Genomic DNA, 27935 nt, shown 5'->3' with positions numbered 1-27935 from the left:
CCAGGGATGAGGGGTTAGACTATGAGGAGAGATCGAGTCACCTGGGATTGTATTCGCTAGAATTCGGAAGAATGATAGGATATCTTATAGAAACACATAAAATTATGAAAGGGATAGATAAGATAGAGGCAGGAAAGTTCTTTCCACTGGTAGGTGAGAACTGCTTTCCACTGGTAGGTGTAGAACAAGGGGACATAGCCTCAAGATTTGGGGGGAGTAGATTTAGGACAGAGATGAGGAGGAACTGCTTTTCCCAGAAGGTGGTGAATCTGTGGAATTCTCTGCCCAATGAAGCAGTGGAGGCTACCTCAGTAGATATATTTAAGACAAGGTTGGATAGATTTTTGCAAAGTGGGGGAATTAAGGGTTATGGGGAAAAGGCAGGTGGGTGGAGATAAGTCCATGGCCAAATTGGCCATGATGTTATTGAATGGCAAGTTTGACGGGCAAGGTTACCTACTCGTGTTCCTATTTCTTACGTTTTTATTGGGTGGTTGATAGGTCCTTGATTAGTTAGGGCATGAAAGGTCATGGGGAGAAGGCAGGAGAATGAGGTTGAGAAGGATAATTAATTGGCCATGATGGAATAGCAGAGCAGGCTCTGGTCGAATGGCCTTATTCTGTTCTTACGTCTTATGATTTAATTATGGTTTACTTTTGCCTTTTGATATCTGTAAACTTACTCCAATCGCTTTTCCTGCAGTAGTCCCATTCTGGAAGGAGAGCAGAAAGAGCCAGCAGATTATGTCTGCCTTCTGGTCTCTTCAGGAGTCAGGCTCTGAAATAAATCACGTAACGCTTTTCCTTGTGGTAAAGTCCACTTCACCTCGCCAATCTTCAGATGATTGGTGAAACCGTTAGCTTTAGAAGCTGGCATCTGTCCGCTCCTGCAATGGGTATTGCTGTGTGTTACCAACCTGTGAGCAGCGAAATGCTGGTTATCCACTTCAGCTGGTGCACCTCATGCTGAGATCACCACCCAGACTGAGTCAACCACCTCAGCAAACACCAAGAGAGAAATAATTAATATGCTAATCTTTTATCAAGTTACCTTTATTTATATACAACAACAGTACAAAGTGATTCTGGCTTGCAAAATAGGAGCGATTCATATTTACACTAGGTACACAATATAACAAATAGGAATGGACTTTACACAGAGCAGACAGTCCGCTGGAGGAACTCAGCAGGTCGAGCAGCGTCTGGGGAAGGGGGCGGCATGGAACTGGCAATATCTCAGGTCAAAGTACCACGTCATGACTGTTTTGACACAGGATTACGATCTGAAAGCTCGAATACCCATTCCCCTCCACAGACCCTGCTTGACCTGACGAGTTCTAACAGTGTTTTCTGCTCCAGATTCCAGCATCCGCAGTCGCTTGTGTCGCCATGGCTTTTGAACAGTTCACTGGAGGGGTTCCCAACCTTTATTATGCCATGGACCTCTACCGTTAACCGAGGGGTCTGTGGACCCCAGGCTGTGAACCTCTGGTTTACTGGGTCACTCTCACCCCGACAGTGTTCTTCAAACTGACTTGCAACATCCCCTTCACATTATAGAGCAGCAGTGTCTCCCTGCACCTTGGCTAGGCAGTCAGAAATAGTCCAGAGTGAACGACGAGGTAACCCTTGAACAAACGTTAACAGGATAAACCACTAGTGAAATCAGTGATAATAACCAGACAGCAGCTTTATACCGCCTCTGAATAGGGATAACTTAACAGAGAAAATTTACCTTTGTCTTCATGGCCCAAATATCAAGAGGTGAATAGCAACTGGTGTTCATGGAGAGGAAATTTTCAGAGGGATACAGAAACACAGGTACATGGGACTGGTTCAGGAAGGTACCTTGGCCAGCATGGACAAAGGGTGCCAATGGGACTGATAGATCTTCAGACCAAGTGTCATCACTCTGAGGTGAGTTCACTGCATCATCTTTACCTTGCCCATCCATTGACAAAGGTTAAATCAATATCTCCCAGAATAGGTTATGGTTTGTCCTTCAAACACTTTTGCTCTGGTGATGAACAACTATCATGTAAACTACAGTTTTCCCAGTTATGGTTCCCCAGCATTTCTGTAGTGTCTATTCTCCAATTATCTGAATGTTGAATTTGTACATTGCAAACCAACAACTATTAGATGCTTGAGCAAATGTTCCTTAATGAATGTCCTGAAGGATTTCAAGTATTGTCAGAGGAATTCTACTCGATGGTTAAAAAATGTAAATAACCAATTTGTGATGAGTGATTTGGAGTCACTGTCATTAAGTTTCAGAGAATGACAATCATAGACACAAGAGGCTCATTCAGTGCTGGGCAAAGCAGCTTGGCTGTTTGGAATTGCAAGCTCAGGTCTGGTGGCTTAAATGAGAGCTGTGATTAAACACTTCAGCATTTCACTCGAAGTGTGCATGCTCACGTGTTACAGGCACACCCATCTACAGGTGCTCGCATCTACAGCTTTAAACAGGGACACCTGCCCAGAGGTAAAAGTGAACCTGAAGTATCAAACAGCATATGAAGGAGGGGCACCTTCTGCTCACTGATTGCTCTGCAACCCTTCCCAGAGGAATGGGACCCTTCAGGTCAGGACTAAGTGTTGCAGAGGAACAAGTGAGGAAAGCAAGTTTTCAAACAGAAATATCACACAATGTCTGGTACCACATGCCATTCGCAGCATCTGGTACAGTGCCATCAAAATATCTGATACAATGTTACCACTCAACAGCTGGTATTGTGTGCCATCCACTCAACATCTGGCACTGAGAGCATTCCATTCAACATCTGGTGTCGTGTGCCAACAATCAACATCTTGCTTTGTGCCATCCATTCAACATCTGTTACCATTTGCCAAGCACTTAACATCTAGCTCATGACATTCATTCAACATCCGGTTCCATGTCATTCATTCAACATCTGTACCATGTGTCAATCATTCAACATCTGGGGGTACCATGTGCCACATCATTCAACATCTGGGGGTACCATGGGCCAGCCATTAACATCTAGTTCCATGCCACCCATTCAACATCTGTACCATGTGCCAATCATTCAACATTTGGGGGGTACCATTTGCCAACCATTCACACTGCCCATCCACAGATGACATTCCATTTGAGCATTTTTGTTCTCGTTTCAATACTCATTCACGGTCACTGATTGAGAAACATTGGATGAAACTATGTCAAAACACACCAGAGAGTTGTTCACAAATGTGCAAAGAACACTACACACATCTTTGTATAGGAACTGAATTACTAGAGAACCAAGCACAACAGCAATAAAAAGCAATATCCCTTCTCATATGGAGGTATGAACACTATTTACATTTGTACAGGTTGTGTGGAGCCAGGTCGTGCACATCTAACACCTTTGGTTTCTCTGTGTGGAAAGGGAAGATGAAGCATTCAGAACGATCTTTGTGGATTCTGCTGTTGTTGTTGGATGACAGGAGACAGTAACATAAAGTCTTTGGCACCACACCACTTCTCACCCTCACCTCACCATGTGTGCTCCCTCGAGTAATCTGTGCCACCAACGCTCAGCTGGCAAAGCAAGTATCTCTCTTTGGAGCATTCTGCCTCGTTTAGCCAGCTCCTGCTCTCATGAAGGTTGGGTTTCCACGGAGCTGCTGCACTAACACCGAGAGGGGGAGCGACGTAGAGAAATGAAAGCCTGGACCCTTTCAATAACTCAAGGAGTATCAGGACCCTGTGGAGGTACCATTCTAGTGTGAGTGCTGGTGACACAAATCCACACACTGTGGACTGATTGGAAACCTGGTCAACAGGGCCAACCCCAGTTAAATACATGCGTGGAGCAGCAGGGTCCTAGCTAGCCCCAAACCGGTGAGGGTCTTGGTTGTTGCTGAGGGATGCTCACTGGGGAATCTCCAGCCAATTCCTCCCTCCGGTGACCACCTGTGTGGGGCATTGAGCTGATCAATCCCACCCTCCCTGCCAGGTGGATCTGATGAAGACCATCCTGCAAAGGTGGTGTCAGGTTCCTCCCTCTGAGGTGACACAACAGTCTGGAGGGACAGTCACGGGATGAAAGTGATGATGGAAGGGGTCAGTTACACACTGTGGTACACGTCAAGGGAAGATGGGATTGGGATTGGGATTGATAGTAATGATGGATTTCCAGTACAAGCTTTCCCACACTGTGCCATGGAATTACATTCAAGAAGTTTGAAGACACAGTGTGTGGCACTAACCTTGTGTTACACAACTGACTGGTTTTACTACACAGAACAGTTCCGTTACATAGCAGCTGTGATGGAATCTTCACCTTCATAATAACAATAAAAACATACAATTCCCATGTACAGATGTCTTTGTCTTCACAAGTGTAGTAATGTTCGGTATTGGAATGATGAAGCTCATGGTGAGGCAGGGGTGGCACGGACCAAAGGAAGGTGCAGACGGCAGCCAAAAGTTCCCAAAGTCCACGCCTCTTTTTAAGAAGTCTTCAGTCCTTCAGTGGACAGGCCACTGAGAGCACAGTGGCAGCGGCCTGCCTTCCTGGTGAACGCAGCTTTGGCCAGTTGTGCGTGATTATGGAGCCATTCCCACAGCAGCAGATAGGTTATGTCCGTGGCACTGTGCCGAGCTCGCCGGTCCGTTCCCACCCCGGCCACAGAAACCGCCCACATTGGTCGTTAGCACCACGGCCTGGTCCGATGATCAGTTAACTAACAATCAGCTGCAGCTCCAAAGTTTCCTTTGGGAAGGGACAACCACAGATTCAAGCTTATCAGAATTCCAACTGCGAGTCAGCGAAAGGTAGTATTGTGAACACAGAAAACAGAGGCACCCAGCCCCTCTCAAACTGGAACAGCCATCTCAGCCACTGGGCACGGACTGGCCATGGGATGTCTACAGGTCCATGTTTGGTTCCTGCCATCTCATGGCTTCCCTTTCTCCAGCGCTCACAGACTGCCTGGTTCCTGAAGACACAGTGCTCAGCTCTCTAAGGACATGGCGGCAATCAGCTGTTCCACTTTGTACGCGAGCCGCTGCCTCCGAGCCTGCTCATCTTGTTCCAGGGCAGCAGTGATCTGCAAGGGGAAGGCAAGGTCAAAGATTTAAAGATTAGTTTACATTGAAGCACACAGTGAAATGTGTCTTGAGCATCGGTGACCAACGCAGTCTGAGGATGATTATGAGGTCAGACCACAATTATTGCCAACATACTGGCAGCTTACTAACCCCAACCCGTACGTCTTTGGAAGATGGGAAAAAACTGGCGTACAACCCACACAGTCACAGGAAGAATATTAACTACTACAGCACTCGTTCCAGTGCATTCCATGCCCTCATTATTCTCTTTGTAAAAAACCTGCCTCTGACATCCCCCTATACTTCCCTCTAATCACCTTAAAACTATACCCCTTTGTATTAGCTATTTCTGCCTTGGGAAAAGGTTATAGAACAATAGAAATGCACAGCACAAAAACAGGCCATTTGGCCCATCTAGTCTGTGCCAAACCAAATAATCTGCCTACTCCTATCGATCTGCACCAGGACCATAACCCTCCATATCCCTACCACCCATGTACCAATCCAAACTTCTCTTAAACATTGATATTGAGTTTCCATGCTCAACTTTGTTCGGCAGCTTGTTCCACACTCTCATCACCCTCTGCGAGTCTTTGGCTGTGCACTTGATCTATGCCTCTTATCACCTTGTACATCCCTATCAAGTCACGGTCTCATGCTCCTTTGCTCCAAAGAGGAAAAACACTAGCTCACTCAACCTATCCTCATAAGACATGATCACCAATCCAGGCAACCAATACAAAGCCCTTAAAGACAACAGCACAAATTAAGCCCCATCGCTGGCGCTGAAAGTTGTTACACTAACCATTAGCCAACTCTAGGTGAGACTGCAGTCAGAAAGGTTTCTACAAGAGTGACAACTCAGAGGGCAGAGGTGGAATCTTACCTCCATTATAAATCACTGATAGAGTGGCTGGGTCACTAAAGCAGCGGGCAACCTGGCCAGAGGTTTGGAGCGATCGGAGGAAGGTTTAGAGTGGATGACAGAGGCAGTTGTGGGTGCATGGATTGCACTGCCAGTGATGGTGATAGAGCCAGACACATCAGGGACATATAAGAGACTTTAGATAGGCACATGGATGATCAAAAAATGGAGGGAAGGTCTAGATCTTAGAGTGAGTTTATAAGGTTGGCACAATATCTTGGGCTGAAGAGCCCATACTGCGCTTGACTGTTCTGTGTTCCACTTGGTAGCCAATGTATTGGGTACACCTGCTCGTTAATGCAAATATCTAATCAGCTAATCGTGTCAATGCAATTCAATGGATAAAAACATGCAGACATGAGGTTCACGAGGATGATTCTAGGAATGGAGGGGTTAACGTATGAGGAGTGTTTGGCAGCTTTGGGCCTGTAGTTGCTGGAATTTAGAAGAGTGCGCTGGGATCTCATTGAAACCTATCCAATGTTGAAAAGGCTAGATAGGGTGGATATGGAGAGGTTGTTTCCTCTGGTGGGGGTATCCAGGACTAGAGGGCACAGCCTCAAAACTGAGGGGGCAACCTTTTAGAACAGAGGTAAGGAGGAATTTTTTTAGCCAAGGAGTTGTGAATCTGTGGAATGCTCTGCCACAGACTGCGGTGGAGGCCAAGTCCCTGGGTATATTTAAAGCAAAATTTATAGATTCCCGATTGGTCAGGGCATCATGGGATATCATGAGAAGGCAGGTGTATGAGACTGAATTGGATCCAGAATCAGCCACGGTGAAATGGTGGAGCAAACTCGGTGGGCTGAATGGCATAATTCTGTTCCCATGTCTTAAGATCAAGAAGTTCAGTTGCTGATCAGACCAAACATTAGAATGGGGGAGAAATGTGATCTAAGTGACTTTGATTGTGGAATGATGGTTGGTGCCCGATGGGGTGGTTTGAGTATCTCAAAAACTGCTGATTTCCTGGGATTTTCATGCACAGCAGTTCTCTAGAACTTATGGTGCAAAAGACAAAAGACATCCAGTGAGTGGTATTTCTATAGACGGAAATACCTTGTTAATGAGAGAGGTCAGAGGAGACTGGCCTGATTGGTTTAAGCTGACAGAAGGGTGATAGTAACTCAAATAACCACACGTTACAATAGTCGTGTGCAGAAGAGCATCTATGAACTTTGAATTTTACCCCTCCAACTGGTCGCTGTGGCCTCTTGTCTCCAGCTGACCTCTGCTCCCCTCGACCTCTGTCACAAATTCTGACCTCCACCCCTCAACTTCTGTTCCCTGTGACCTCCTCTCCATCACCTATTCTCCCCGTGATCTCTGCTCCCTATGACTTCCGCCTTGCCACCTTTGCTCCACCTGTAACCTCTGCCCCCATATGACTGCCTCCTTATGATCACTGCTTCCTGTGACCTCTGCTTCCTCTAACTGCTCCATGAGACCTCCACCCCGTAACCTCTGCTTCCCGTAACATGATCCCCCATCAGATCTTCTCCACGCCACCTCTGCTTCCTGTGACCTCTGCTTCATCCTGCCAGTAATCAGGGGAATATCCCACCAGGCAAGGTGATGTCTACTTAAAAGACATCTACTGACTTCTCTCCTTGCCGATCTCCTCTTCCTTTACCCCACAGCCTCCCCCCTCCTGCTGAGATGTTGGGAGCATGGCCTCCTAAGGTAAAGACTGAAACCTCAATACATAGAATTCCAGCTCCAACAGCCTCCTGCTTGAAAGGAGCCCGACAGTCCACCCCACCTGCTTACTATTCAGACTGCTGCACCAGTCTGTGGGCTCCCTTTCATTTGCACTACCGTTCGATTCTCACTCACTGAAACTGCACATCCAAATTTTCCCCTCAGCTTGCTATATCCGTTCTAGTCTGTACCTGAATTATTCATCTGAGGTGATTTATTTTTGTTTTATCATGCTCAGTTCTACTTTGTCACTCCAGATACTTTGGGCTTGAGACTAAATTATTTCAACAAAGGGACGCCTGCCTGCCTGAGACAAATTATTTCTGGGGACCTGGGTTGATCACCTAATTGCATCTCCCCTTTCGGTGTGCTTGCGACTTTATCTGGCTACGTCTTCAGTGTAATATCAGCAACACATTCGCATTCACCCTCAGAGCGCAGGGGGACTGCAAACTACATGCTGTGCGTCTGGCCAGAGAAATCCATGGCATTGACTTTCCACAAAAGCAGCTGCAGAGACACCTATGGCAGGTGAAAGAGGGAGAGAAGTGAACGCGGGGCTTTAATTGGATCATCACTTCATATGCAAGGAACACTATTTCCCCAGAACCATTCATTGCAATATTCACTGAGGCAATGATGTTCTGAATATTCCTAATGGATATTACCCATCAGATTACAAAGCACGTTTCCCGAGTCTTTATGTGCAGCCGTCTCCAACTGAAGCAAAATATAATTTTGCTTTATTCTAGTCCAAATTAAACTCAAATGCATAATGTGGTACTAAAGAACAGCTAACATAAAACCAACACTGCAGATAACGAGCATTAAGTGTCAAGATCTATAGTAATTTGTCGTAATGAGATTTTTCTACATTACTACCTGTTTATCTGGTGAAATTACAGTCTTTGGCAGTGGATGGCATATTAAATAAAGCTCTTTACCACCTCTAATGAAGAACTCCCCAAGTATCTTCACTTATTTTTATTTTCTCTGTTCATTATCTCATTAGTGTAACAGTGGGCCCCTCCATGGGGTCTATATCAGAGGAGGCCAGGCCCCTCTGTTGCATTTTCCACTTTGGTCTGCTGCTGCATTTAAATTGTTAACTGCAGTGTGAACCACATATTAAACGCTGCTACCTCACACATTCTACTGCCAGAGTACAGGTCTCGTCAAGTGCACCAGCCCAGAGACTATCCACCCGGAAATTAGTGATGAGATAATCTCAGATAATGAAATAGAAAATCTACTGAGAATTTTTTTTCAACTGAGATTCCTGAAGTGGATAACTGTAATCAGAATTTACCAACTGATTAGAACAATATCCGTTTCAGAATTTCGGTACAACATAGTTAGGAGGCCATTTCAAATGTATTTCAAAAATCTCTGAGAGGTGAGAGATGGGGCGACAAGTTAGCGAGGTGCTTCACTATACCAGTGACCAGGGTTCATTTCCTGACGTTGCCTGTAAGCAGTTTGTGCATTCTCCCCGTGAACGAGTGGACCTCCTTTGGGTGCTCCGGTTTCACACATACCAAAGGCGCACAGGCTGGTAAGTTAATTGGTCATTGTAAATTGTCCCATGATTAGACCAGGGTTAAAATCAAGGGCTTGCTGGGCACGGTGGCTCGAAGAGCTGGAAGGGCCTGTTCCACACTGTATCTCAATAGATAAATAATGGTGGTCTACAAGATGATAAGAGGCGTAGATGGAGTGGGCAGTAAGAGACTTTTCCCCAGGGCAGAACTGGCTCACATGACAGGACACAATTTTAAGGTGATTGGAGGAAAGTATAGGGGGTTATCAGAGGTAAGTTTTTTTTATAGAGAATGGTGGGTGCATGGAACACCCTGTAAGCAGTGGTGGCAGAGGCAGCAGACACATTCAGGACAGTTAAAAGTCTGTTAGACACATGGATGGCAGAAAAATGGGGGGCTAAGTGGGAGAGATTTGATCTTGGAGTGGGTCACAAGGCCGGAAGATCATCATGGACTGAAGGACCTTGTCTGTGCTATAATGTTCTACATTCAGAAGTACTGAATGTCAGGCTTGTAAAACAATCCGTGCCCCTGTTTATTTTAATATCGCCGGGGCTGACACCTGTGGTTCAGTTGAACAATTGTGAGAAGCAGAACTTGGGGCAGGCGCTGGGACTCACCTCTTCACTGTATTTGGTAACATAAGAGTAGATCTCGTTCAACGCGCTCAGCATGTTGAACTCGCTGACGTGCAGTCGCGACTGCTCTGCCAGGTAGGCATTCATGTCCTGATCACTGATTGCAGACATTTTGGCTATATCAGCGTAATACCTTTGGAAACAAAGCACACAGGAATGTAATTTCAGCAGGCAGTTTGAATAACAAGAATGGCTCACCATTTACCATCATCACAGGTATTTGCCCCAACCTTCATTCCCTTTTCTGTGCCAGCACTGTAACCCCGTCCCACACCGGGTTAACACTAACCCTGTCCCACACCGTGTTAACTCTAAATCCCTCCCACACCGTTAACTCTAACACCCTCCCACACCGCTAACTCTAACCCCGTCCCACACCGCGTTAACACTAACCCCCTCCCATACCGCATTAACTCTAACCCCGTCCCACACCGTTAACTCTAACCCTTCCCATACCGCGTTAACTCTAACCCCGTCCCACACCGTTAACTCTAACCCTTCCCATACCGCGTTAACTCTAACCCCGTCCCACACCGTTAACTCTAACCCAGTCCCACACAATGTTAACACTAACCCCGTCCCACACCGCGTTAACACTACCCCCCTCCCATACCGCGTTAACTCTAAACCCCGTCCCACACCGTGTTAACTCTAACCCCGTCCCACACTGTTAACTCTAACCCCTCCCATACCGTGTTAACTCTAACCCAGTCCCACACCGTTAACACTAACCTTGTCCCACACCGTTAACACTAACCCTGTCCCACACCGTGTTAACTCTAACCCTGTCCCACACCGTGTAAACTCTAATCCCCTTCCACACCGTGTTAACACTAACCCCCTCCCACACCGTGTTAACTCTAATCCCCTTCCACACTGTGTTAACGCTAACCCCCTCCCACACCATTAAGTCTAATCCACTCCCACTGTGTTAACTCTGTAACCCTGTCCCACGTTGTATAACCTCCCAACCACACCCCATCCCACACTGTATAATCCCCAAACCCCACCCCATCCCACACTGTATAATCCCCAAATGCCACCCCATCCTACACTGTATAATCCCCAAACCCACCCCATCCCACACTGTATAATCCCCAAACGCCACCCCATCCCACACTGTATAATCCCCAAACCCCACCCCATCCCACACTGTATAATCCCCAAACCCACCCCATCCCACACTGTATAATCCCCAAACCCCACCCCATCCCACACTGTATAATCCCCAAACCCCACCCCATCCCACACTGTATAATCCCCAAACGCCACCCCATCCTACACTGTATAATCCCCAAACCCCACCCCATCCTACACTGTATAATCCCCAAATGCCACCCCATCCCACACTGTATAATCCCCAAACGCCACCCCATCCTACACTGTATAATCCCCAAACCGCACCCCATCCCACACTGTATAATCCCCAAATGCCACCCCATCCTACACTGTATAATCCCCAAACCCACCCCATCCCACACTGTATAATCCCCAAACGCCACCCCATCCTACACTGTATAATCCCCAAACGCCACCCCATCCTACACTGTATAATCCCCAAACGCCACCCCATCCCACACTGTATAATCTCCAAACGCCACCCCATCCCACACTGTATAATCTCCAAACCGCACCCCAGTAGTAGTAATAATAATAATAATAATAAGAAGAAGAAGAAGAAGAAAACAATGAAATGCCGGGCTGCCGCTATCTGTTCCGGCACGTCATGACAGCAGTTTTAAAAAGCTCCGGTTACCCCGTACACACTGCAACGGATATTAGACATTTTCAGATTTATTCACTCTGGAGACCGTTTCTGAAAATCTCCGTTTTCGGGGGGGATGAAAACGCCGTTTTATTATGGACAGAGAGCCAAACGAAGAGAAAAAGCTTTGTTTTCAAAATTATCCGGCGCAGTGTGGACGTAGCCTTACTCCCCTCTACTGAAAGAAATTCCTGCTTCTCATCTGCATTATACTGGGATGTCCTGTTCTGAGGCTGTGCCCTCTGGTCCTAAACTGCTCCACTATTGGAAACATCACCTAGCAGTGCCTATGGTACAGCAGCCTTAGAAGGCACCTCCCCGTGCCTTTGTTTGCAGGCTTATCAAATTAACTTCCCCAGTCTTGGCTGAACGTGGGGAACACTGGTGCAGGGTGATGCCACGACACACTCACCTCTCAACCCAGCTCTTATAGTTGGGGATGTCCTTGGCGTACAGCAGCTTGTTGGATGGCGAGTCCTTGCCAAGACGGTGTTCCGAGGTGGAGCAGGAGTCCATGAAGGTCTGTGCCACCACGGAGAGGCAGGCGTCCGTGATACTGCTCTTGTGGATATCGAACACAAACTGCGGGTTCTTAATGACATTCACCCAGAACCGCAGAGGTAGGCTGAAAATCAAACCGACACTTCGTTAAAACTACATCACCTCCCTGAGCTCACCCACCTCTTGATATGTTAGGAATCTTGGAATAAATTCGAGAAAAAAGATAACGTTTTCCCAGTTTAAGGGCCTCAGCCTGAAACGTCGACGGTTTACATCCTCCTCCACAGATGCTGCTTGACCTGCTGAGTTCCTTCAGCAATTTTTGTGTGTGTTAGTGAAGATCAGGTTTATTTGCCAAATGTATATCAAAACATAGAAACACACAGTGAAATGCAACGTTTGCTCCGATGATCAACGCCGTGCGAGGATGAGCTGGGGGCAGCCCACAAGTGCCGTCATGCTTCTGGCACTAACATAGCACGCCCATGACTTCCTAACCCTAAACTGCGATCTTTGGAAGGTGAAAGGAAATGGGACGACCCGGAGGATACACGCGTGGTTACGGGGGGAACCCACAGACAGCGGCGGGAATTGAACACTGATATCTGGCGTTGTAACGTGTGGTGCTAACCGCTACACTACTGCGCTGCCCACAATTCCAGAAGAACAGAACTCTTTCCTCCCCTGTGCTACTTTGCAAATCACCTGAGGGGAGATCAGGTAGTGTGCCTGGGAAAGGAGGTGGTGGAGGAGTCACTGGAAGGGCGGCTGTTCTGGCAGATAAGGTAACTAGGACAGACGGGGGAGGCAAAGAAGGGTTGGGAAGGATTACCCAGCTCCCCGACCACATCTTCATCCACAAGACCATAAGGCAGAGGAACAGGATTTGGCCATTCAGCCCATCGAGTCCTCTCTGTCATTTGAACATGGCTGATTTATTATCCTTCTCAATCCCATTCTCCTGCCCCTCCCTGTAACATTTGATGCCTTGACTAATCAGGAATCTATCAACTTCTGCTTTAAATATACCCATTGACTTGGCCTCTACAACCATCCGTGCCAATGAGTTGCACAGATTCACCACCATCTGGCTGAAGAAATGCCTCCCCATCTCTGTTCTAAAGGGATGTCCTTGTGTTATGAGGCTGTGCCCTCTGGACCTAGACTCTCTCACTATAGGAAACATCGTCTCCACATCCACTCTATCTAGGCGAGGAGTTCCCAACCTAGGGTCCACCGACCCCTTGCTTAATTGTTCTGGTCCATGGTATAACAAAAGTTTGGAAACCGCTGATCTACGCCTTTCAATATTCAGTAGCTTTCAATGAGATTCCTCCCCACCCTCATTCTTCTAAGCTCCAACAAGTACAGTCTCAGAGCCATCAAAACTCTCCTCATATGTTAACTCTTTCATTCCCAGGATCATTCTTGTAAACCTCCTCTGGACTTGTCTGGACTTCCTTGTTCTTGTTAAGTTTCAAGATTCTGTACTGCAAGGTAAATGCCAGAACATCCTTTTTAAAATATGGATACTTCACTGCTAAAGTTATCGCCTTTTTACCCCTGCCCCCCCCCTTACTTCCTTGTTCTTGTTAAGTTTCAAGATTCTGTACTGAAAGGTAAATGCAAGCTGTGGTACCCCTACTGTGGGGAGAATTCTGAATTGCTTCATGAATCTCCCAGATGCTGATGTGGAAATGAGGAGAACAGAGGAGAGTTTGGGATATAGCCAGGGGTAAAATCTCAGACAGAGATTTGCAGCTGGTGGTATTCCACAGAGACCTCAGGACTTAATGGAGTGCAGGTCTGATAGGATCAGACACTGGGGATTGATAAGACTTTAATTAAAACGATAAGTAATCTTATCAGCTCCTATCCCTTTGCACAAATTGCGCGGCAGATAATTGGGATGAAAATCACTCTTAAAGCTATTTACAATGTTCACAAATGTGATTTTTCAGGGTTTGATTCTGTACCAGAACCATACAAATTCGCAAAGATTCGCTCTGTTAAAAATGGCTCAAAATGTTGTAAAATCAATAAAAGCTTTGCTTGTCAAATCATAGGATTCTTGTTAACAAGGGGCACAGAACACTACAGCACAGTTCAGACTCTTCGGCCCACGATGAAATGCTGAACTTTTAACCTACTCTACTAAGCCTCCATTTTTCTGTCATCCATATGCCTATCGTTAAATGTCACTGATGTATCTGCCTGTCCTCATCCCGGCAGGGTGCTCCTCACACCAGTTTGGTTCTGTGGCAAAACAGACCAACAGGCCATCTGGGTGCATAGATGTCAGAGCCGGCTTTATTTATTTACTTTTAAAATGTTTAATTTATTTATTGAGATACAGATACAGCTCACAATAGGCCCTTCGAGCCACATCGCCCAGGTTTAATCCGAGCCTAATTTATAATGGCCAGTTAACCTACCAACTGGTACATCTATGGACTGTGGGAAGAAATCGGAGCGCGCGGAGGAAATGCACATGGACACGGGGAGAACGTGTAAACTCCTTAGAGGCAGTGGCTGGAATTGAACCCTGCACTGCCTGTACTGCAAAGCGTTGTGCTAGCCACTAGGCCCCACACTTTTCAGCATTCCTCTCTGCTGTGGAGGTATGGCGTATTGTTTGCACATTACAGATGCCTTATGTATCGGCAGCTCTACAGGTGAAATTTACCAGGGTTGAGACCCATCATCGTGACCACTCCACGGCTCACTGGTCATTAATAAAATGGACAAGTATTCTTTATTACAAAATGCTGGAGGAACCCAGCAGGTCAGGCAGCATCCGTGGAAATGAATGACCAGTCGACATTTCAGGCCGAGACCCTTCTTCAGTACTGAAATAGAAGGGGGAAGACAGCAGAATAAAGGTGGGGGGAGGGGAAGGAGGATTGCTGGAATGTGATAGGTGAAGCCAGGTGGCTGGGAAAGATAAAGGGCCGGAAAGGAAGGAATTTGATAGGACAGGAGAGTGGACCACAGGAGAAAGGGAAGGAGGCGGGAAAGTGATAGGCAGGTGTGAAGAGGTAAAAGGACAGGGAATGGGAAATAAAATGTTTGGCCACTGGGAAGTTCCGCTTTTGGCGGGAGGAGTGGAGGTGCCCCATGAACCAGTCCCAAGTTACAATGGGTCTCACCAGTGTAGAGGAGGTTGCATTGAGAACACCGAACAGAACAGACTACCCCAGCAGATTTGCAGGTGAAGGGCTGCCTCACCTGGAAGGACTGCTTGGGTTCCTGAATGAGACGAGGGAGGAGGCGAGTGTTCACTTGCAGGAATAAGTGCCAGGAGGGAGATTAGTGAGGAGGGACAAATGGATTAAGGGAGTGAAAGTTCAAAGTAAAATTTATTATCAGAGTACATACATGTCACCACATACAACCCAGAGATTCGTTTTCCTGTGGGCATATTTAGCGAATCTATAAATCAGTAACTGTAAACTGGATTAATGAGCATCAAACTGTGCAAATGCAAATATAAATAAATAGCAATAAGTAATGAGCATGAAATAACAAAATAAAGAGCCTTAAAGTGAGACTATCGGTTGTGGGAATACCAGCAGAATGAGTGAAGTTATTCTCTTCCGTTCAAGAGCCTGATGGTTGAGGAGTAATACCTGTTCTTGAAGCTGGTGGTGTGAGTTATGAAGCTCTTGTACCTTCTACCTGATGGCAGCAGTGAGAAAAGAGCATGGCCTGGGTGGTGAGGATCTTTGATGACGGATGCTGCTTTTCTACGGCAACGTTTCATGTAGATGTGCTCAATGGTTGGGAGGCCTTCACCTGTGATGTACTGAGCCAAATCCACTACCTTCTGTAGTATTCTCTGCTCAAAGGCATTGGTGTTCCCGTGCCAGCTGTAATGCAGCCAGCCAGTACACTTTCCACCACACATCTACAGAAGTTTGTCAAGGTTTGTCAATCTCTTTGGAGCTCCTTCCACTAAACATTTACTTTCAATGAATGAGTATTATTCATTCCTTTCGAGTGTGTGACAATCCGCAGGCACACAGCCTTGAGATAACAGAGGCTCCTCCAGAGGACAGCTCATGGAGAGAACACTTCAACTCACCTTGATGTCACTTTCATGTCATAATTCCTCAGATTACTCTTATCTTAGTGCTCATTAGCATTTAAAGTCACTGTGACTCACTCGTTCACTTTACCCAGCTGTCAAGTTCACCAATGAAAGTGGAATTTATCTCTGCCGTACAACAGCAAAGATCAACTCTCAGAAATAAAGCAGGCACTCAGGCTCGTACTTTATTCTTCACTTAATAGATTTTCTACAGCTGCTGTCCACAATACTTCTGTCCTCAACATTCCGCAAAACCTACAGGGCATGTTTTTACTCTGCCAGCATCCACCTTCCTTTTCAGTACTGAAGAAGGGTCTCACTCCAAAATCTCGACTGTTAATTCATTTCCACAGATGTTGTCTGACCTGCTGAGTTCCCTCAGCGTTTTGTGCGTGTTGCTTTGGATTTCCAGTATCTGCAGAATTCTTGTGCCTATGTTTTTATGGTTTTGATGGCAGTACCTCCAGCGCCTGTATTGATTAACACTATAAAGATTCTGCAGATGCTGGAAATCCAAAGCAACACACACAAAATGCTGAAGGAACTCAGCAGGTCAGGCAGCATCCATGGAAATGAATAAACAGTCGATATCTTGGGCTGAGACCCTTCTTCAGAACTGAAAAGGAAGTGGGGAAGACGGCAGAATAAAGATGTGGGGTGGGGGGGGGGAGGAGGATAGCTTCAAGGTGATAGGTGAATCCAGGTGGGTGGGAAAGGTAAAGGGCTGGAGAGGAAGGAATCTGTTCGGAGAGGAGAGCGGACCGGGGGAAAAAGAGAAGGGTGGGAACCAAGGGGAAGTGATAGGTGAGAAGAAGTAAAAAGTCAGAGTGGGGAATGGGAGAAGAGGGGAGGGAGGGATGGAATTTTTTTTTAACTGGAAGGAGAAATCGATAGTCATGTCATCGCAGGGTGCTGCTCCTCCACCCTGAGGGAGGCCTCACCTTGGCATGCGAGGAGGCCACGGTCCAACATGTGAGAGCGGGAATGGGAATTCGAAAATATAGGAGCAGAATTAGTCCATTTCATCCATCGAGTCTGCACCGCCATTCCATCGTGGCTGATTTATTATCCCTCTCAACCCCATTCTCCTGCCTTTTCCACATAAACTTTAAAGCTCTTATCAAAAACCAATCAAGTTCCGCTTTAAATATACTCAATGATTTGGCCTCAAGAGCCAAGTGGCAATGAATTCTACAGATTTCCACCCTCTGGCTAAAGAAATTCCTCCTCATTTCCGCTCTGAAGGAACTCCCATCTACACTGTGGCTGCTCCCTCTCATGCTAGACTCCCCCATTAGAGGAAGCAACCTCTCCACTTCCACTCTGCACGCTGGAGGAACTCAGTGGGTTAAGCAGCATCAACGGAGGGAAGTGGGCAGTCGACGTTTTAAATCGAGATGGAAGAGGTGAGGGGAAGTGGTATGCAAGAGCTGGTAGGTGTTGGGTGAATCCAAGTTTGGCAGAGGTCTCAACCTAATGAGTATGATACTGTCTTACCTGACTCGGCCCTCTTCTCTGAACTGTCTCTCCATAATGTGATTAGGAATAAAAATACTATGTTGACTTGCAGTTTGAATTGTTAGTAAGGAAGGCAAACTAAACGCTAGCATTTATTTTGAGGAGGCAAGAATAAAAAATAAAAGATATAATGCTGAGTTTTATGAGGTGTTGGTCAGACCACTTTGAGGCATTGTGAGAAGCCTTGGGCCTCATATTTAAGAAAGGATGTGCTGCCTGGAGAGAGTCTATAGGAGTTTCTGGAAATGAAAGGGTTAACATATGAGGCACACTTGATGGCTCTAGCCTGTACTTGCTGGTGTTTTGAAGGATGTTGGGGGGGCGGTAAGGAGGAATGTCATTGAAGCCTATTGAATACTGAAAGGCCTGGATAGAGTGGACGTGGAGAGGAGGTTCTCAATAGTAGGAGATGTGAGGAAAAGAGGGCACAATATTAGAATAAAAGGATGTCCCTTTAGAACAGAGACAAGGAATTTCTTTAGCCAGAGGGTGGATGCATGCAGTGTACAGAATAAGGTAGATGACCCTGCACCACAGTTAGAGATTAGTAGCTATGATGTTGTAGCAATCACTGAGTCATGGCTGAAAGAAGATCCTAGTTGGGACCTTAACATCCAAGGATGCACGTTGGATGAAAAAGAAAGGAACATAAACAGAGGGGGTGGGATAGGTCTGTTGGTAAAAAATGAAATCAAATTCTGAGAAAGAGGTGACATAGGATAGAAAGATGTAGAATCCTTGTGGAGGGAGTTTAGAAATTGCAAGGATAAAAAGACCATGCTGGGAATTATATACAGGCCCTCAAACAGTAGCCAGGATGTGGGATATAAATTATAACAGGAGGCAGAAAGAGGTTGTAAAAAGGGAAATGTTATGATTGTTATGGGGAATTTCAATATGCAGGTGGATTGGGAAAATTAAATTGGTGCTAGATGCCAAAAGAAGGAATTTGTGGAATGCCTACGAGATGGTTTTTTAGAGCATATGAGCCCACTAGAGAAAAGGCCACCTGGATCGGGGGTTGTATGATAAACCAGATTTGATTAGAGAGCTTAAGGTAAAGGAACCCCTAGGAGCCAGTGATAGAACTCTTCTTTTTCTTCTTAAGCCCTTCACCCCTACTGGAGCATAGGCCACTGACAGCAGCTCCCCAAGTCCGCCACGTTGATCAGCCCTGTTGCTTCTGTTTTCATCACATGACTTCATTCTCCATTGAGGCGAAGAGCATCCTCTCCCAGGGATGAGTTCTTTGAAGTTTCTGTTGGGATTTCTGTAGCTCTGGGCTTTTTACAGAATGGGGTTGCTACCCCCATCCCCAAATGATAGAATTCACCCTGCAAAAATCAGAGGCGCAAAGGGATATGGGAGTCCTCATGCAAGATTCCCTTGCAGGTTAAGTCAGTGGTAAGGAAGGCAAATGCAACGTTAGCATTTTTTTTTGGGCTGCATTGGATCTGGAGTAACCGCTATTTCAATTCTCCTGTATACTTGTGTACAGGAAAAGACATTGAACAATCTTGAATCTTGAATCCTGAATTTTGAGAGGACTAGATTATAAAAGCAAGGATGTAATGCTGAGGCTTTATTAAGCCATTGGTTAGACTGCACTTGGAGTATTGTGAGGAGTTTTGGATGGTGGGAGCATCGCGTTATCAGAGTGCCCCTCGGCCAAACATTTCACCTACCAGTTACTCTTCCAGGTGTGCCGAACGTCCGTGTCGTGGATGACGTGCCGGTCCGCCTGCTCGTCCAGGAAGTCAAACATGTATTTAATGGCGAGGGGCAAGGCACTGCCTCGGTGGACAGTGCTGAAGAGCGTCTCGAACAGATCATCCACGAACTTCTGCAGCGTGCCCTGTGGAGAAAAGAGTGGTGATGGCAGTCAGTCCTTGGGGACTTCACCTCCAGGATAGTGCAATGGGTAACGCAGTGAGCCACAGAGCTAATGCACAGAGGGTGGGGGGGTGGTGGCATAGCGGTATAGCAGTTAGTGTACACTTTACAGTGCCAGTGATAAGCAACTGGTGTTCAAATGTTGCTGCTGTCGGTAAGGAGTTTGGTATCTTCTCCCTGTGACAGCGTGGGTTTCCTCTGGGTTCCTCCCACATTCCAAAAACCCACAGGTTACGGTTAGTGAGTTGTGGGCGTGCTATGTTGGTGCCAGAAACATGGCGCCACTTGTAGGCTGCCCCCAGCACATCCTCGGACTGTGGTGGTCGTTGATGTAAAACAGAACATTTCAGTGCGTGTTTCAACGTACGTGGGCAAATAAAGCTCCTCCTTAACATCTTTAATCTTTAAAACATCAGAACAGCAGCACGGCCTGTCAACCTGCTCTTCCATTTATCACAAACGTTACTCATCCAACTTTGTTGTCAAAACCATGTCTGCAGCCTCCCCCACCCCGAGAAATACCTGCCCCTTTGTTATCTGTCTGAACCCAACTCCCACCTCACCCCTCCATCTTCCACCTGCTTCTATCACCCCCCACCCCACCTGGAGCCATAAATTACCCCCCAGCCCTTGGCTCAGTGCAGCCCCTCGATTCCTGCCCAGGAGGAGAGGGGGAGTGAGGGTGAGGGAAAGGGGAAGGGGGAAATGGGGAGAGGGAATGGTAAGGGAGACAGGGGAGTGGTGATAGAGGGAAGGGGAAGGGGAAGATGGGGAGGGGGCGGGGAGAGGAGAGGGAGGTGGAGGGCCTGGAAGAGTGAGGAAGAGATAGAAGCATATTCCCTCTAAGGTGTGTGTGTGTGTGTGTGTGTGCACGTGCATACCTTTTGCTACTCCTGCACAAAAGAATTTAAACTGGGCACAAAAGGTTGTCACCCTCTAATTCATTGGCATGTTAAGTATATTTCATGATCATACACAATCGCATTTCCTTTCCCGATTTCTGATGCGGACAGTGTTGACAACATGGAGTTTGTGATAATTTGTCTGCAGATTTTAGAACTGGTTTGTTTATACTACTTCTATTGAAGAAATTTTTCAGTGCGCACATGTTGTTGTCACTGGGCAAAAAAATTGCACAGCACAAGATTTTTGCGCGCACTGGTCTCTTTACAAATTAGAGGGAACATTGGAGAGGAGAGGGAGGAGGAGTGGGGAGAGAAGAGTGAGGGGTAAGGGGAGAGGAGAGGGGGAGGAGAGTGGGTAGGGAGAGAAGGGTGAGGGAGAGAAGGAGGGGAGAGTAGGGGAAGGTGAGGGTTGAGGGGAGAGGAGGGGTGGATGGAGGGTGGAGGGGAAGGGGGATTGAGGAGACAAGAGTGAGGGAGAGGGTGGAGTGGGAGGGGAGGTGGGGAGGGATAGAGGAGTGGGTGAGTGAGGGACAGAGAGTTGGATGTTAGGGATGGAATTTCCTGGAGGTAAGACACACCCACAGTGTCAGTACCTGAAGACGTGGCATTAACAGGATCCTACTCCACAGGGAAGGAGAGATTACTGGGAACTGACACCAACCTCCATGGGCCTTCCCCTGTGTTGCGGGTCGCACAGCAGATGTGAACAGTTACTGTGGCCTGTCAAAACTGTAGATGCTGTCACAGATTAAAGAGCAAGTAAGCTCCACAGCAGACAGGCCAGTCATCAGAATTCTGATGTGATTCAGATTCGGAACAACAGTATTCCTCCATCTCTCATCTCCCTCCCTGCTTCATGCCTGTCCCCAGCAGTCTAAGCTCACCATCCCGCTGGATCAATTTACCTTCGTTGCCAGCAGCCTAGTCAGGTAGATTTCAGAGACCATCTTGCTGCCTCGGTCCCCCTCCTTCTGATCTCCATGATCGTGGTTCTTTACCAGGTGCCAGACCTTGACGCCACTCTCCAGATCCGGGGTGATCATCGGAGCCCGGGAACGCAGGCTGTCAGGGCTTCCCGTGTACCGTAAGGTGGAGTCTGTGGGACACACCTCCAGTTAGACCAGTCACCCAGCAATAAACATGTCCAGTTTCACAGCACATTGTATCAATCCTGAGAGTACAGCACAAAAGTGTCAGACACATCTATAGCTCGGGTGCCTAAGACTTTTGCACAGTCCTGTAGTAATTTTATGTATTGCACTCTACTGCTGCCACAAAAAAAAACAAATTTCATGACCTATGTGGGTGATGATAAATCTGATTCTGATATGGGTCTCTATTGTGGACTGAGAGTGGATAGGGGCAGGGAGAGGGGAATCATGGTTGGGAAAGGCAAAGGGAGAAGGGAGGGAATAGGAAGCACCAGAGAGATATTCTGTAATGACCAATAAACCAATTGTTTGGAATCTAATGACCTTGCCTGGTGTCTTGCTGGGTGTGTCTGTACCTGCATCAACTGGCTGTGGACTCAGTTCCACCTCCCTACCATTTCCTCAAAAACCCTCAATTCCCATAACGTGCAAATATCTATCGGACCTTGTGTTAATTATGTTTAATGAGGTGGCTTCTATTGTGCTGTGTCCCTAGGCAGAGAGTTCCACAGATTCACTACTCTCTGGGAAAAAACATTTCTCCTCATCTCTGTCCTACATTTATTCCCCCAAATTTCCAGACTATGTCCCTTAGTTCTAATCTCACTTACCAGTGGGAACAACTTTCCCGTCTCCATCTGATCTATCCCTTTCATATATTTGTATAAGATCCTGGCTTGCTCTGAATTTTGGTGAGTATAGTCCCAGGTAATTCAATCTCTTGTCGTAGGCTACCGACAACACCACCCCCCCACCCCCCACCATCTCTGGAATCAACCTAGTGAACATCCCCTTCAACACCTCCAAAGCCAGTATATCTTTTCCCAGGTAATGGTGGGGCCTCACCAGTATCTAGTATCGTTGCAGCATAACCTCCCTGCTCTTAGATAGACGAGGAAAGGTCCTCCTGACTCACAAGCCCAGTACACACGTTGAGGCAGTCGTGGAAAACGGAGAGCCTCTGGATGGTTGAAGACCTCCCTCGCTGAGGTTTGCATTGGGCTGTAAAACCCTACTCCAGGCTGACCAGCCTCTCTGTAACTTGAGAAAATCTGCCAATGGTGCAACACCCACATAATGCTGGAGGAACTCAACAGGCCAGGCAGCATCTACGGAAATGAGTAAACAGTTGACATTTTGGGCCAAAACCCTTCTTCAGAACTGGAAAGGAAGAGGACTCTCGAAGGGAAGATTTAAACTTCTTCAGGGGAGACAAACCCCTTCCTTCCCAGACCTGAGGAAGGGTCTCGGCCCGAAGCATCTCTTTTCCACAGATGCTGCCTGACCTGCTGAGTTCCTCCAGCATTTTGTGCGTGTTGCTTTCTCTATAACTTGTTCAGATAACTCTGCAACATCACGGTCCTGCTCAGGACAATGTCCACAGTGATTGAACAGAAGGGTTCCTGGGCACCCTACTGAGAAAGAATGGCAAGAGAATTCAACAAAACACTGTAACCATGGGGGGCAGGGGGAGGGGAGAAGGAGAGAGAGAGGGAGGGGGAGAGGGAGGGGAGGGGGAGGGGGAAGGGTATCTGAACTTACCGTAGCGACTAATGGATGTCCGGCACATGGTGGTTGTGGTTGGAACGTTGTAAGAAGAGGTCTGTTTGGGAACCAACGCAACAACTGATCGATCAGATACCTGTAAAGTGATTGAAAGGTTGATTCATAGAGTCTAGACTGAAGCCTCCATAACACAACAAAAACAATCACTTCAATCAAACGTATCCCCTCCCCCAACCCCGTCTGTGTAGATCTTGGATGTTGGCAGATGCTCAGCCTCTAGGCAACTCTGCCAAGTCACTCTGCAACCATACAACACACTGGTTAAACCACACTTGTGCTGTTCGAGACAGCACACTACAGACGGGATGTAGGTGGAGTGGATCCTCACCAGGGTTCTGAGGAGGTTGCCTGGATTCAAGAACTTTGGAGAGAAATTAGCGTGTTGTCCCTGGAGCGAGGATGTTGAGAGATAGCTTGAAAGAGGTGTACAATTGAGAGTCGTTGATGGGCCAGGTAGGCCAAAACTTCCTCCCATGGTAGAGGCATTGAAAACAAGAGGGCAAAAGATTAAGCTGAAAGGAATGAACTTTAAAGTAGATCGTAGATGAAGAGGAATTGTTTTTTCCTGACTGCAGTGAATCCATGGAATTTGTTTTCCAGGGAAGCAGTAGAGGGGAACATTTTTATTTTTCACAGAGAGGAATTGATATCTAAGACTCACTGCCAGAGAAGATGATGGAATAAGTTACAATCACTATGTGTAACTTTTTTCAGACAGGCATTTAGACAGACACAAATAGGCAAGGCATATGCTCCTAATGTAGGTAAATGGGATTAGTGTAAAGGCACAGAATAGACAGCAGGGATGAGGGGCCGAAGGGCCAGTTCCTGTGCTGTACCACTCTGTGGCTGCACGGCACACTTCTCTGCTGAAACGTGTTTGGCAACTGGCTTTTTGCATTGTAACCAGATCTTGTTGTAGATCAGAATCAGAATCAGGTTTATTATCACTGATGTCATTAAATTTGTTGTTTTGCAGCAGCAGTACAGTGTAAGACATAAAAACATTACAGCAAGTTACAATAAGACATATACAGAAAATAAATAAACAGCATACAAAGCGAGCAAATAGCGAGGTAGCATTCATGGACTATTCAGAGTGTTGATGGGAGTGGGGAAGAAGCTGTTCCTAAAACATTGACTGTGTGTTTTCAGTCTCCTGTACTTCCTCTCTGATGTAAGGAATAAGAGAGGGCATGTGCTGGACGGTGAGGGTCCTTAATGATGGATGCTGCCTTCCTGAGGCACCACCCTTTGTACATGTCCTCGATAGAATAGAATAGAACAGAACTTTATTGTTGTTGCCCTGGACAACGAGACTGCGGTGCTGCTCCAGTCTGTGCAAAACAGATACTTACAATGCACGCGGTACGGCTTAATTAAAAACAGATTCCCACCTTTACATGCAACAAGTGACTTTGATAGTCCATAACACTCAAAGGCCATTGGCAAGCAGGGGCGTAGTATTATTCAGCTGCATGACAGACCTCGGGAAGAAGCTGTTTTTCACTCTTACTGTCTTGGCAAAATGTTTCTGTACTTCCTACCAGATGACCAGAGATTGAACAGACAGTGTCCAGGATGGGACGGGTCTTTACAAATGCGCTGTAGATGTTGAGTGTTGTAGGTTGTCTCCAGGTCTGGTAGTTGAGTCGCAATGATGTGCTGAGCGTTCCCAATCACCTGTGCTTTGTGATCTGCCTTGCTGCAGCGAGAGTACCACACTGTCATTCTGTATGTCAGTATGCTCTCCATTACACACTGATAAAAGATGGCCGGCAATTCTTCAGGCAGATCAGCTCTCCTTAAGCACTTCAGGTTGTATAGTCTCTCGATGGTTGGGAGGCAAGTAACCTTTTGTCTCACATCTTTCCTGGAGTTTCCACGTCAGGTACTGTGCATCCTTCAGCCCGTGTGAAGCTGCCCGAGGGTGCAACTGACACTCAGAATCCTCTGACACACACATCCACTAAAACAGCAACAACAGCTTTTGATAAATACCATGCTCATGCATTTATGCACTGGAGAAGATGGGTGCAACTCTCCCAAGCCCTGGTCAGCTGGGAAAGTATGTTGCAATGGTATCCTTTCAGTTCTGTGATTTAGTGTGTGAAGTGTTAAAGTGAGGGAACAAATCTACAGTCTGTTCAAAGCTCAAACTTTGATTCTACAAAGGATGATCCAGGTCTTTACAACCCTGGCAGTTGCAGAGCATGGGGCACCCCTGGTCATGGTCCAGGAAGGTGTCTGGGGAGTGATTGAAGGTGTTATAGAACATAGAACAGTACAGCACAGTACAGGCCCTTCAGCCCACGATGTTGTGCTGACCTTCGAACCTACTCTACAAACAGTCTAACTCTTCCCTCCCACATAGACCATAACCCTCCATTGTCCTTGCATCCATGTACGATCTAAGAGTCTCTTAATGTCCCTAATGTATGAATCTCCACAACCACGCCCAGCAATACATTCCAGCTATTTAGCACTCCTTCAGTAAAATACCTACCTCTGACATCTCCCCTAAACTGTCTTCAACTCACTCTAAACAGATGTCCTCCCATATTAGCTATCTCCACCCTGGGAAGCAATCTCTGGCTGTCCACATGGGTATACATCTTCACACCTCTATCAAGTCACCCCTCATCCTCTATTGTTCCAAAGAAACAAGCCTTAGCTTGTTCAACCATCCTCACAAGACATGCTCTCTAATTCTGGCAAATTTCCTCTGCACCCTCTCTAAAGCTTCCACATCCTTCCTACGATGAGGCAACCAGAACTGAGCACAATAGTCTGAGTGTGGTCCAACCAAAGGTTTATGAGCTGCAAATGTGTTGAAGCCAGGAGACACGGTGATGTAGCTAGTAAGTTACTGTCTCCTGGTTTCTATGACCCAGATTCAATCCTGACCTCTGGCGCTGTCAGTGGGAAGAAGATTAGAAGATGAAGAAGATTGGCTTTATTTGTCACATGGACATCAAAATATACAGTGAAATATGCAGTTTACATCAAATTAAATCAGTGAGGATTATGCTGGGGGCCAAGCTTATCAAAGGTCTATACACAACTTGAAATTTGTATTTTCCAGACAGCCACAAAAAAAAAATATGAAAGTCATTCATATGAAAAACAGAGGTAAAAGAAGTAAAAAGAATATTTTCATGAACTATCTGGAAGATGTCGACTGAGGGAGTGTTGTACGCTGGTGCCATCTTGACTGGGGTCTCTTCACCATAATTCCAGTGAAAGCATAGTATGCCCACAGCTCAGTAACCCTAACCCGTGCACCTTTGGAATGTGGGAGGAACCCAGAGCACCCAGACAGTCACAGGGAGAACATACAAATTCTTTACAGACAACGGTGGGAATCGAACCCCAATCTTACGGCTGGTGCTGTAAGGCGTTAAGCTAACCGTGTGCTCACCTCATATTCTTGATATTTATTGCTTATTAATTACTGAAGCTGGTAAAACCTGAGCTGCAGGTAGAGCCAAGCACACTCATTTCTCAATTGCTAGGAACTTTCAGACTATTCTAGTGGTGTTTAGTATTGTGGCTTTCTGGAGATTTTTATAAATATTACTGTGTAGGTCTAGTTGTTCAATGTTATTGTGTAGTGCCTTTGGGATGACACCAGTTGTAGATATTACTATTGGGACAATGTATACCCTGATCATGTTCCATAGTCTTTCAATTTCCTCTTTTAATTCAGCACATTTCACTTATTGATTTCTGTATATTGTGTGTTTGGACTGGCTATATTGCTTGCTAATCCTGTAATATTATATCCAGAGTTATTATGGATTGTCGTATCTGTAATAACAGATCTGTCATAATATCATTTGTAGGACTCTAACTCTAAAACTGGATCAGGCAAGTATGGTGTCTTTAATGAGTTTGTATTTTATTATTATATTTTTATTACTATTACCATTACAGGTTCCTAACGTTGTCACAGCCACGGGTGGTAGTAGGGATAAGCTCGCACTACCTATGAAGTGTTCCAAATGGCGTGCATCTTCAACAGCCTTTGACAACCAAGTCCAGCTCTTGGCTTTCACGTGTTGCTTAGCTACTAGGCCTGGTGGAACTGTTTCTACTGACAAGAGAAGGGGCAAAGGCAGATCTGGTGCCTCAAAACCAGTTGCTTTGGACCCGTGGGGCTCATCAACCTCGGATGGCAGCCCACCTAGGAGAAGGAAAACTCTGATTTTAAACCTCCGCTGCCTTGTGGCTATACCCACCCACGGGAAAAGCTTCTGGAGTAAATGCCGAGGAAGAAATCCGGAGCCGGGGTCCCAAAGGCAGTTTGATGTTGTTTACGACTTCATTCTGGCGCCCTCTGTGACAACACTGGTGCCAAGCTGTATTGGTGCTTGCCCTTCCCTTGGACTACATCAGTGACGTGAAGAGGGGGAACCCGCTGTATGGGCAACAACCTTCCTGCCCAGGCTTGTGCCCTGGAGAGGACACAGTCCACCAGAGACACAAACCCATAATCCCCTGGGATTGACAGCTGCCTACTACTACTACTGTAACTATTACGGGTATTTCCTTTCAAATTTTTGTATTTGCACAGGGAATTGTCTTTTCCACATCGGCTGTTTGTCCATCCTGCTGGGTGTGGTTTCTCATTGCTCCTTTTGTGTTCCCTGTATACGCTGTGAATGCCCACAAGAAAA

At 46.5% G+C, this 27935-nt stretch overlaps 1 protein-coding gene across 2 annotated transcripts in view; it reads right to left on the bottom strand.

Annotated features, from left to right (window-relative positions):
- Positions 1–1026: 1026 nt before the first annotated feature.
- The window catches only part of LOC134355368 (plexin-A2-like), a 560952-nt gene continuing 534043 nt past the window's right edge, over positions 1027–27935 (bottom strand). For both annotated transcript variants that reach the window (XM_063065148.1, XM_063065149.1), the window contains exons 27-32: positions 23233–23332; positions 21445–21635; positions 19427–19596; positions 12045–12257; positions 9850–10000; positions 1027–5061 (exon numbers count right to left, since the gene is read on the bottom strand). In XM_063065148.1, coding sequence (XP_062921218.1) covers positions 4966–5061; positions 9850–10000; positions 12045–12257; positions 19427–19596; positions 21445–21635; positions 23233–23332 — 921 coding nt within the window. In that variant the 3' untranslated portion in view covers positions 1027–4965. The remainder of the gene's footprint in view (positions 5062–9849; positions 10001–12044; positions 12258–19426; positions 19597–21444; positions 21636–23232; positions 23333–27935) is intronic.

This window comes from Mobula hypostoma, chromosome 13 (assembly GCF_963921235.1).
Source record: "Mobula hypostoma chromosome 13, sMobHyp1.1, whole genome shotgun sequence".
NCBI classification, from domain to species: Eukaryota; Metazoa; Chordata; class Chondrichthyes; order Myliobatiformes; family Myliobatidae; genus Mobula; species Mobula hypostoma.
Note: the sequence above shows the minus strand (reverse complement) of the source record. Positions and strands in the feature narration are given on the sequence as shown.